This window comes from Nomia melanderi, chromosome 14 (assembly GCF_051020985.1).
Source record: "Nomia melanderi isolate GNS246 chromosome 14, iyNomMela1, whole genome shotgun sequence".
Taxonomy (NCBI): domain Eukaryota; kingdom Metazoa; phylum Arthropoda; class Insecta; order Hymenoptera; family Halictidae; genus Nomia; species Nomia melanderi.
This window is the reverse complement of record NC_135012.1, coordinates 9,852,152-9,864,322: the sequence shown is the minus strand read 5'-3', so window position 1 is coordinate 9,864,322 and position 12,171 is coordinate 9,852,152. Positions and strand designations below refer to the sequence as shown.

Sequence of the window (12,171 nt, the reverse complement as noted above, 5' to 3'; positions counted from 1 at the left end):
ACAATTAGATCGTAAGGGTAAATCGGAATAACCTATAATTAAATGAAACGACGAAAATTACGCGAAACCTCCCGGTAATATAAATTCTTTTTACGCGACACACGAAACTTCGAAGGGATCGCGCAAAAAAGTAATCTTCGCGCGTAAATAAAAGGATACTTAATTAAGTTAGTATAAAACCGACGTAACTCTACGTTTCCGTTCGATCCTTCATTATAATTAATTCACGGGAGAAAATAAAAACGCGATTATGCTTGCCGATTATTTTGCATTTAATTAGAACACACGCTGACGACTGCAACCTCGTTTCGAAACCCGGGAAAGACGCAAAACCGTGCCGATTCGATTTATCACTGTCATCTGGACATCGTGCGAACAGACGCGACGTTTCATCGCTTAACAAGACGAACCAAGATGACGTCCGGCGGACTCGACATAACGTTCGATTCTCAATCTGCAATCCTGCCCCTTCGATGCACACCTGACCCTCGATTTACACGAAAATCCGTTCCGCGCGGATCTGTTTCGCGCGAATGAAAATCGTGTAAATAGAGTTTAGAAAATATTGGAAAGAAAAGCTGGTGTATGTTTTAGAAATATATATTTACTTCACATAGCCGAACGATGGAAATAATGATAACGACATTTCTGCTTAATTTCGTCAGAAATTAATTACGTTGCTTCAATTGTAATTATTATAATTACTTGCCATTAGAATCATCGAGCAGTCTAACTGACTGATTTCGATTTTATAATTATTAAAATACCAGTTCACTTATATTTCAATTCGCCTATCAATAAATCAATTTATTGAGCAATCAAAAATTGCTATGTAAGCATTTTTGTTTATTATTTCCTGTTTTATTATATTTATTGAATATAAATATCCTTTTTGTTAGAAAACTACTTACATTGTAAAAAAACGATAAATTCAAGCAAAAAAGGGTTTAAATTAAAACGCATTAAATTTTTAAAAATCTCGAAGTTGCTCGACTCGCTCGAAAAAATTCTACAGCTAAGAGGTTTATCATTTTTACAAGAAATAATTTTAGCATTTGTACCATCTCAAAGTCGCAAAAGAAAAATTCTCAAAAGAGTCATTTCGACTCATCCAGTGATTCTAGTGTGAACGCCAGTTGCTAATTAATGCTAGAACTATTGAACGGTCGAGTTGGCTTTTTTAGATTTGTCTATAGGAACCGTAAGAGTACATCTATTGCGATTTCGATTAACTTATAATTCACTTCGCGCGTTACTAAAATAATTTCTTCCGTGCATTCTCGGAGAAGCATATGGTATCTTCTCGATAATTGCAAACAAAGGATTCACAATGTCATTTCGACCCATTCGTTAGTTTCAGTGTTAAATTCGAAATAAACAGAATCCGTTAAAATCAGCGTTTGAAAAATCCTGCGACATAAAACCACGAATGGTCCAGCTAGAAGCAGGCTCGTTCCAACGACAACGTTAAAGAAAGAAAACCGAATCTAATAGAACCCGCGAGACGTACCGAGAATCGTCGGTTTTCTTCCCAGCGGGAAGCTAATAACTCATTTCCTTAAAAACTGAATCGACGGGACGGACGCTGGTTGCGGCGTATGAAACGAGACGAACGAGAAAGGGAGATTAAAAAGGTGAAAAAGAGGACAGTGAACCGATCGAAGTTTTTCGTTATCTCGGCATCACGTAAGCTCCGTGAAGATGCCGGCGTCGTTAGGGACACGTGCAATTGGCCTGCTCAGGGGAGCAGCGAGAAAAAAAAAAAGGGAAGTCAAGAGAGGAAGGGTACGGGCAAGAAGAAGAATACGAGCGGGGGGACGAAGAAGAAAACGAAGGGATGGTTCGCGAAGTGGCGGTAGCAAGAAGGAGGTGACCGGTCGAGCGAGGATAAGACAGGGGGAGAAGGATGAAACTAGCGCGCGCGTAATTATTCGGTGCGAACGATGTTTAAGTACCGGACTCGCCAGTGGAATAAGCGAGGTAGTTGGCAGGAGGAAGCGAGCGGTCGAGAGGAAAAAATCAAACGAGAAAAGAAAATAAAGAAACCAGGGGGGCAGAAAGAAGGAGGAAAAAGGGAATGGCAACAGAAAATCTGAGAAGGATAGAGAGGCGTTTGGTAGGGGGTACCAAGGATATAATTCAGCAAAAGCCTCGGCGAAATTAGTATCTGGATGTGCTCCCAGCGACCGGGTAAAGCTAAGTACACGCGTGGCGTGCCGGGATATTCATTCGAGACGATGACTGTACGAATCGGAGAACGATTCGACGAGTCCCAGTAGAATGATACCCGAGCCAATCGCAGCGTCCGGTGATGATCATGGCAGAGCCGAACGCTTCTCAGGCTTTTTCGCCGTTCGCGTGTTAATGTCGCAGATCGAGTACCAGTTTATTCCGTAGCGAAATGATTTTGCGATTGCCGGTTATCGACAACCGCGTTCGCCAGCTGAGACTCCCAGGAAACACGAGCCGACGCGAAGATGAGGCACCCCGGTCGACGGTGAAATGAATTTTAATGGATCGCGTGTGCCACTGGTCTTACAAGGTTATATTTCTTTTCGGCCGGACGAACGGGCGAGGGTAGACTTCTAATTGAATGTGTTTTAGCGGGCAACAGTTTTTCATTACGACTGCTCGGGTTTATTTGACAGATACGCCTGCACGCTCTCTATGATGGCTCGTTGGGATCGTAACGCGACGGCTGGAAATTGTATCGAGGCTGAAGGGGTTCAACGAAATTCGGTTAGGGATTTTTGCGGTGAGAAAAATGACTACTGACTTCTTCTTGTATATTGAATGTTATAGTGAATATCTGTGGTAAAATAAGATTTTAATAAAATACAAAAGCTTTCACTGAATTGTTAATTGTCGTTTCCCTTCGTTCGATTTCAACATACCTATCAAGAAATTTTGGAAAAGTCCAACCAGGCTATCTTTTAGCCGCCATAAACATGAATTCGAAAATATATTGCCGACTCCACATGTTCAACTTTCACTTTCCACTGATTTACCAAAATTTATGGCTACATATATTTTGAAAAAGCGTGGACGAACCTTCCTCTTCGTATAATTTTTACCGTTCTCGCTATCAATATAAATTCATCCTATAACCGATCATATATAATATGCTCATAATTTTCACAATAAAGTATTTCAGTAGCAAAATCAACTCACTAATACTGCTCAACATTAATTCCTTTCGATTAATTTACCAATGAGTTATATCGTTGAAAAAAAATGAATCATTGTCGAATTAGGTAGTGTTGAAAAGCTAGATTCAACCGGTTTGTTAAACCGATAGCAGCGAAGAACAGAATTGAAAGAAAAATCTGTTGTTATAAGTTTCACAATATATTCAAATGAATTCTTTACGCTAGCTTTCTCATAGAATACATTATCTTCGCAAACCTTCATTACTCAATCAATATTACCGTCACCCACATACTATTAACACATTGCTGACCGGTCACGAGTTCACTCGGTCTTTCATACCCAAACGTTGTTGACCGGTCACGAATTAACTCGCACTTGGACTTGTATTAGCCATTTCAATATTTCAAATGCAGAGCAATATAAAATATGGCAAAAGCAAGATATTCAAAGTTCTGTAAAAGATAATGTCCAAAGTTTCATTTCAATTCATTATGCATAAACAAAGTATATTGAAGCCCATTTACATTGTCCTACTTTCATGTTTAATTACGGAATAATAACCAGTGACACGGGACAGCTTCCGCGTAAAATTTCCGGTCAACAATGTATTAACGCAGCTACAAACGTACGAGTCGTTACAATCCGAACGACACAGAACACATCGAACGATCGAAAAGCTATGATGGTTCAAATCATTCCTAATAGAACAATTTAACACTAGGTTTACCGAACACGTAGATATGACGCGCATTAAGTTTCACAAACGTTATTTAACACTGAAACTACCATGCAATTAGAGTGATTTTTTCATAGTGCCCTAAGAAGATTAAAAAAGTGTATTCCTCGAAATTTGAAGCGTCTCGAACTGATGTATTCATACAAATACATCGATCTACTTTAAGTTTTCACAGAAGCATGTTTACAGTTTCAATAATCGTGAAGTAAGAATTTCCAGATTTGACCAATCTGGTAGTTCTAATTAATAAATGTTTACGTCGATTTCGGTTCATGCAATTGCACGAATACCTATCCTGCTTGTCCATTTTCGAACCTCTAATTCCCGAGATCTATCACATCAATTGTTGTAAGAACAATAGACTAAACAGTACAATAAATATCCGTAAAGCCAGCGTTAAAAAGAGGAAAGAAAAACGAATGAAAACGTAAAAGCAAACGCACGATGACCCGACAAGCAAAACAGAAGAAACAATTACACGGCGGATGAACGGCGGCTAATTATCGAGGCTGCGAGGGTCCAGCGCGGTCGCCCACGCGACAACACCGATTAGACGATTCATCGCATCCTTTTCAGAACGTCGGGTTTTATCGCGCGACATTTGTCCGCGCGCACGGCGCGACGCGGCGCGACGCGGCGCGGCGGGTTTCTCACGCGGCCGGTTAATATGTGCAGAAAATGATTGATCAATTACGGGGAGAGGAAGCGACGTTGGACGGGAGAGGAAGCGGTACGGCGCGGTGCGGCGCGGACGGGCGTGCGAGCGACGCCGGCCACGGTGTATCGTTTCGCGGTGGCTCGGTCGGCCGACCAGCATAGACACACGTACCGTGATTCAGTAACGTGTAACTAGCGGGATTGCGATCGGCAAAACGCTGGACTTGTGCCCAGCACGCTCCACCGGGCTGCCGTTCGGACGAGGACGGGACGACCGGTCGCCCCTCGTGAAAGACGGAGACCGGGATCACGATAAGAAGATGTAGCACGAGTACCCTCCTCTTCGGGTACTAGAATGGAAAAAGGAGGAAGACTAGGTGGAACGAGGGGGCCCGTAATCGTCCGTCCTCGTCCGTCCACCTTTCTCCTCGTCCCTCTTCAGCGACGAAGGGAAGGACGACGATATCGGGTCCTTCCGTATGAGCGCACGTTCGTGAAACGGCGAGCCGAAAGGAGCAAAGAGAGAAAGAGAAGGAACGTTAAGCCGTGCATACCGTGGCACGGCTAACCGAGGAGGATCAGAGGAGGTAGGAAATACGGGTCCGCACGGTAGGTGCAACGAGGACAAAGAAACGGTGACGATGGCTTGGTGTGGGCGCGTGTCTGGCAGCTGCCGCTTACAGGTGGTGTGCTTGCTTGGGAACCAACCTCTACGGACCGTTCCCACGGAAGGCCTGTCCCCCACTAGGGACCCAGGCTGCAGCCCCTCGCCCCACCCTGCCGAAGGGCCCTTGACTATATAAGCGTCGGCCACGGCCGACAGTCACCACAATCACTGTGATCGTTCACGAAGTTCGAACCTGGAGACGCGTCGGTGATACACAAGTCCTCGATACGTTTCCACCGAATTTCAGTGAACCGAGTTCAAGGGAGAAACAGATACGGAGAACAGTCGCGAGAAACGTGTCCGAACCATTCGGTGTGACAATATCAAGGACACCGAGCGACAAGTGTGACGATAATAGACCCGCGATAAGTGAAGTTTCCTTGTTGTAACCGGTGTGTGAAGAACGTATAATCCCCATCGATCGACCAGGATTTTAACCGCCATGCAGATGCACGAGCAAATCATGATGGTCGACGGACAGGAGCAACCGATCTCCAGGACTTATCAGTACAGAAAGGTAAGCGTCCTTTAAATCCCGTTGGAAATCCTTCGCGAGGATCCTCTTTGAGTCTTTGAAAAAAAAAACGAAAGTCGAATAGAACTTCTTCGAAGTTCCTTCCTTCCGAGATCGTGTATACAGTTTTGACTTCGGCAGCAGCGTGTCTATAACGATTCCCTATTCTCGATTTACAGGTGATGAAACCTATGTTGGAACGCAAACGCCGAGCGCGCATCAACCGGTGCCTCGATGAACTGAAGGACCTGATGGTGACGGCTCTGGCGGGCGATGGCGAGAACGTGGCGAAGTTGGAGAAGGCTGATATCCTGGAGTTGACCGTGCGTCATCTCCACAAGTTACAACGGCAGCAACGACTCTCCGCGAACCCGGTGATCGACGCGGACCGCTTCAGAGCCGGCTACACGCATTGCGCCAACGAAGTCAGCCGCTGCCTGGCCGCCACGCCGGGCGTGGACGTCGCCCTCGGCACCAAACTGATGACCCATTTGGGCCACAAACTGAACGCCATGGACAAAACTGGCCCGTTGACCATCCACGTGGCAGCACCACAATCATCCCCGTCCTCGAGCAGTGACCTCAGCTCCGACGAGTACTCTATGCCCCTGACGCCGGCCTCCAGCCAGCCCTCGCCGGTGCGAACGGAGATCGAGACCATGTCCCAAGGACACCAAGGCCTCCTGCAGGTCGCCAAACCCAACGAGCCAATCTGGAGACCGTGGTAATCGGAGCGAGGTCGACATCGACGACCGACGGGTGTCATCCGGTGTGAACCGGAGAGGGCTGAAGAGGATCTTTCGCGTCGCCCGGGTGAATATCGCTCGGGAGGAACATCAACTGCGCGGGACACCGCTACCGGTGTTGCAATTTTGTCTGTGATTCGAGCGAACGACTTCGCGCTCCCTCGACGGAGGGAATCATCGATTCTGAGAAGAATCGTCCATCAACGAAGAGGATTAGTTTTTAATAACGCCTACGGGGTGTGCAAATACGGACTCGTGATCCGAAGAGGAAAATAGACTTAAGATTCTCCTTCTTTTCTCTCTGTTTTCTTCAGTTTATAATTTGCTCAAAACCGCTCGGAGTGAAATACCGTGGGGGGTGAACAATGTAAGGGGGAAAGTTAATACGGTATAAAATTATTTCCTGTAACGTCGTCCGTTAGGATGTTAGGGATCCGGTTAGGATCGAACGGTATAGTTTGTAGGCAATCGGAAACTTAGGATCTCGATGTAGACTCGCGGATACACTCGCGTAGCAGCGACACGGCTGAAGCTTTAATTCAATCGACAGATATATTCTATTCTTTAGTTCGTAACTTTTTTTATCGAGAATTTTATTTTGCCAATTTCGGTGCGAGACGGTCCATCGGCGATCGGGCGCGTTTTCTCGCTTCGATCGGCGTAGGAATAGAGAGAAAAAGTCGTCGACGCGCCGGAAATTGTTGTTATAATGTACATATAACCTCCTCGGTCAGCTGTATCAGTTTTACACATTCGAATAATTTGTGATCCCGTCGACGCCGCTGGTATCGACGGGAATGACGATCGGGCAGAGGTTCTTGTGATAGAGAAACGTGTACCTGTGATATTTACTAGACGCAGAGAAATGATACTAGATTTCTAATAAACATGTTTCATTGATCAATTTCGTCGTTCGCTTGTTTACTGTTCATCGACACGCCTGATTTACCCTATCCCTCCTATAGATCTTTTACATTGGTTTCTTGTCATTTAAACTCGTTCTAATACAAATGCAAGTTTTTTAAAGTTTTCAATATAAAGTGGGAAAACGTTTTGATTTCGCAGTGCATGGAAATAGAGAAGATTTGCAATTGATACGATTAAGAGATTGAGGTATGAGAGGTACTCACTTTTTCACGTATTCCCCAAATTAGAGCGGCACATTCCTTTCCCGCGTATCACATTCACCTGAAATAATAACGATAATTGTGTTAAATGGGCAAGAGGTAACAAAGTTTTCGTAACTTTATTGTTTATCTGAATAATCAATTGAAATTTATTTTTTAAGTTATAAAAAGTACTAATCATATAATTAAGGGGAATACAATAATCTGAAGTGCGCTTTCTACCGAAAGTGTCAAAAGATAACTTTTCAAATTTTAATTTAAAATTATTTTCTTAGTTATATATTCTGAATTAACTTTTCGACTTTTCCAATAACGATTATAAAATTAACTATAGGAAATGTCCAAAATTCAATTGAGAAAAAATTATTCAACTGAGAAAATAATTCTAAGTTAAAATTTCGAAAGGTGACTTTTGATACGTTCGTTAGAAATAGTGTAAAATGGTTTAGAGAGCGTGCATTGCAAGTTAAACTACAAATCTATGAATGCTTATTTCAAATAGTGTATATGATGTAAAATTATTATTGCCTTAAACAAATTTTATTTATGTCTGTTTCAGCAGTGCATTGACGTAAGTATTGATTTCAAACGATTGATATTTATTTTGAAAAATGAATTTCGGTACCTTTATCAAAGAGCGCGTCTCTTATTAATACTAGAACTACCGAGCATTTAATACGATTGACATGTAATCCCTATAAGAATTGTAACTATAGATTATTTGTAGTTTCTTCGTCCAGTCATTATAATATTTAGGTGCAACTATTTATTTTCAAAATCAATTCAAATATCCAATGCTTCGAAGATATCAATAATTGGAGAAACAAACAAACCGAAACCAGTCAAAATGACTGGTACGGTAGTTATAATGTGGTGTAATAAAAACCGTATATAAACAGAAAATCGCAAAATTAACAACATTGTCAGAAGTTCTTCAGTTCTGTGCAAATTGTACGGACTAGGATACATGTATGTATCTTTCAACTTTTGGTTAAAATTTTTAATCAATTTTAGTAGGTACATAGCAATCAAGAAAATTTTTCTTTGTGAACAGTCATGTGTATTGCGTGATTAAACAGATAAAAATGATTTATGCAGACGAAAAGTGTTTTCCGAAAGAAACGTACGAAATATCGATCTTGTGTGGCAAATTTTAAGGATGGACGAAATTGTGATTTCTACGTTTCCTAATTAAAATATGTAAATATATAAAATTATCGTATACACAAATTAAATAATTGTACTCTTCTGATGTATTCAGAAAGAATTTAATTATACCGTTAACGTCAATTTTGTGAGAAAAGATAAGAAGCACGCTGTTTCGATAACATACGAATAGTTAAGTATATTCATTAATTAATCATGAAAGCCGAAGACACCAAAAATACAAATAACATTGGACATGGAAGAAGAAAAAATAAAATTGCAAAAAACCATCGAATCAACTAAATTAACATCAAAAGTAAAAACATTAAAAAATGATCAATCAATAACAGTAGAAAAAAAAAGGAAGAAATCTGAAAAATAAGACTTTAAAATTGAATTAAGAAAACTTGAACTTTATCGTAAAATCGTTATTCAATAGATTTGCAATATAAATATATATTTCGTAAAGTAAAATGTTATAGAAATATTTTAAAGAAGTAATAAAAGGTATTTACCTTGGCCAACTTTTTACTATCTTACATTTACTAGAAATCATTATTTTGAGATTAAACAAATTTTTTGAATTTATATACAATTTATATGTATCAGCTACATATAGTGTGTATTACACATTATTAAATCATTTTCTTATTCATTAAATTTCTTGAATTTATTCCTGCGTTTAAACAACACAAAAAAAATAATCTTGTTTAATTAAAAATAGTATGTTAGTAATAGTAAAACAGTACATTTAATATGAAACCATAATTATTTTTGTTTACATTAACGATGGTTATTATAAAGAATTTATTGATGTTTATTTTTACTATTGCTATTTCTGCTTTAAACAATTATGTTTTTCATTCTCGTGAAGTTTAGTTTATTTACACACTTACATGACAAATTTTTTCAATATATAGTTTATTTAAACACTTAAATCCCACTTTTTATTTTAATACCTTTATAAATGTTCCCTTCTCCCGAAACAACAAACAATAGAAATTTTATTATTGACACGTGTAATCTAATTTTGTCAACCGAAATAATCTACTAGAAAATGGAAAGATATATGAACATAAACTGTCATCATTCTGAAGGTATATGAATTTTCTACGTTCATGCACTCTACATTACAAACACTGTACTAAAAAGTGTACACATTGATGCTGCACCATAGAAACGAAAGATACTAATCTCTTTGAAAGAGAAATTTAATCAAATAAGATAACGAAAACAAAATGGAACCAACAATGTTGCTCTTACATATTTCGCAAAATGTACAGAAACGATACACAGTCACCCCGTCATATCGAAGGATCAAAATCGATATGAAAACAATCTATACACGTTGTTCGTCTCGAATCGATATTTTCCAATAACACGCTCGCATGGAAATAAAATGTTTACTTAGAATACAATATTCTCCGAACCGTATGGATATCGTTTAATGTACAATACTGCGCGAATACAAATTTATGTTGTGCACTGCGGCGTTCTATTTAACGAATTCGTTAAGCATCCATGCTTCGGACGTACGAGTGTAAAGGGTTAGGTTAGTATCCGAGTTGTATCTACATCTTCTGCTGCAGACTTTAACGAGAAATATCTATCTACATAACCAATAATATTTTTCCGTTAACGTTTCTGTAACAGTCGAAATGAGCGTCTTCCGTTGACGAGCACAAACCTCTGCCAAGGTTAATTATCAAACCACAATTTGCTTTGGAAACATTGGCGGCACACGTGCAAGCGTCGAGTAAATATAAACGCATTTCGTAGGAACACGTTGATGCTCGTCAAGTCTGGGACACGGAATTCAAAGCACGGGACCGTCACAACAATAGGTGTACACCAGGTAGTCCTGAGAAACCGGGAAACACCTTTAGAACACGATTATACTCACTTTTTCGAGATCGAAACCGCCACTCAGGTGTAGCACGTGCTGTCATCACAGGTGCACGACCACGCTCCGCGGCCATCTTGTGGCAGTTTTCGGAAGGTGCCGAGCATAAGGCGCTACGCTGTTAGTAAAATAGAATTCAAACTAGAAGAATCGTGTATACCATTAAATCTGCAAAAATTATTTTAATTTTTTCCAAATACGTTGTCCTTTTATAATAATGTTTAATGTTTTTTAGAGAATACACTTAGTATATTTACACGAATATTCATAAATTTTGTGCAATACTGTACAACTCAAGATAATTATAAATTTTGTTTTCAACTTTAAAATTTCCTGACTCTAGGATTATTAAACTGAGTGATAAATATTTAAGAATGAATTTTGCATGAATTACTTTGCTATAATTATGTGGTTAAATACATTCGTTCTTTCCTTGTCTGTGGTTTTATAATACTTTCTATAGAAAGCATTTAATACTTTGTTTCTTTAATTCGGTAATTATTTCAATAATACAGCATTATTTTAAAGCCGCTGCACAAGTGAAAAAATTTAATGTAATTAAACTATCATAACACGAAAACTTTTAATTTAATTGAGTCAGACTCAGATTATATTATAAGCTTACGCTTTCTTCAGCCATGAGAATAATATTATAAAATGTAACAATAAATTTAATATATTATCATTACAAATTCATTATGTATGAATTCGTAATGGAATTGCGCTAAATTATGAAACTATGAATTCTAATGATATTCTAATTTTATTATAAATTCATACGATGTTCAGATAATTTTTACGGATATTGGGGTAAATAAATATTTAACGAATAATCTAAATCTACCGTCAAGATATAAGATAGACTGGACATGCAATGTAAATTTTTGTCTCAGAGTCGGGAGGTTACGTCATCCGCTTAACGTTCCAGTATCAGTTACAACGTTACCAACACAATCCAAGTAAGTACAAATAAGTAAACAAAAAATGTTTTTCTATGTTTTGATCTTAATATTAAATTCCTCTATATACTCGTAATTTCTAATATACATTTATCAAAATATTAATCATAATTCACAATTTTCGCACAATGAGCCGCAATTGCCGAATAAAGAATATAGAAAGACGCAAAGTTCCCCCTATCCTTTTGTTCATCATGTGTCGAACAATTATGAAAAACAACAAAGAAGGAACCAAAGAAAAAGTCTTCGATTCGAAATCGAATGTTAGCTGCCCCAGTGCCGAAATCCAAAGCCGTAATGGTTTTGGGTCACAGAAGCAAGGTATTGTATTCCCAGTCGTGGAAATGAGTGCAACACTTAGTTATTTCCAAGGGAGGTTTCATTATAAAGATTTTCGACGTGTGGTGAGGCCGCCTTTTACACTGTGTACGACTAAGATCTAATTTCGATGGTTACGGTTTGACAGTGCTGAACCAAGTCTGCAGGGTCGATTTAGTCCTTTTTAAAAGAAAAAATAGGAGTAGTGGGGATGAGATAGTCTTAACCTAACGGATTTTAATATTAAC

At 39.4% G+C, this 12,171-nt stretch overlaps 2 protein-coding genes across 7 annotated transcripts in view; one reads left to right on the top strand and one right to left on the bottom strand.

Moving 5' to 3' along the window:
• The window catches only part of LOC116428980 (tubulin monoglutamylase TTLL4), a 262,924-nt gene extending 252,201 nt beyond the window's left edge, over nt 1–10,723 (bottom strand). For 2 of the 6 annotated variants that reach the window (XR_013000068.1, XM_031981287.2), the window contains exons 1-3: nt 10,431–10,636; nt 9,259–9,288; nt 7,601–7,658 (exon numbers count right to left, since the gene is read on the bottom strand). The gene's annotated coding sequence lies outside the window, so the exon portion shown is untranslated. The other 4 variants (XM_076373811.1, XR_013000069.1, XR_013000067.1 and 1 more) reach the window with 4 other exon arrangements.
• On the top strand, nt 5,357–7,374 carry LOC116428983 (enhancer of split m7 protein). Its single transcript, XM_031981293.2, has 2 exons — nt 5,357–5,727; nt 5,904–7,374. Exons 1-2 carry the CDS (start codon nt 5,653–5,655, stop codon nt 6,450–6,452), a joined length of 624 nt encoding a protein of 207 aa, XP_031837153.1. The 5' UTR covers nt 5,357–5,652; the 3' UTR covers nt 6,453–7,374.
• Nucleotides 10,724–12,171: the final 1,448 nt, after the last annotated feature.

What these genes read in the sequence shown, in the direction of transcription:
- LOC116428983 (XM_031981293.2), top strand. Translation starts at nt 5,653, where the DNA reads ATGCAGATGCACGAGCAAATCATGATGGTCGACGGACAGGAGCAACCG. An exon ending in GGACTTATCAGTACAGAAAG is followed by an intron (nt 5,728 to 5,903) that starts GTAAGCGTCCTT and finishes CTCGATTTACAG; the next exon opens with GTGATGAAACCTATGTTGGA.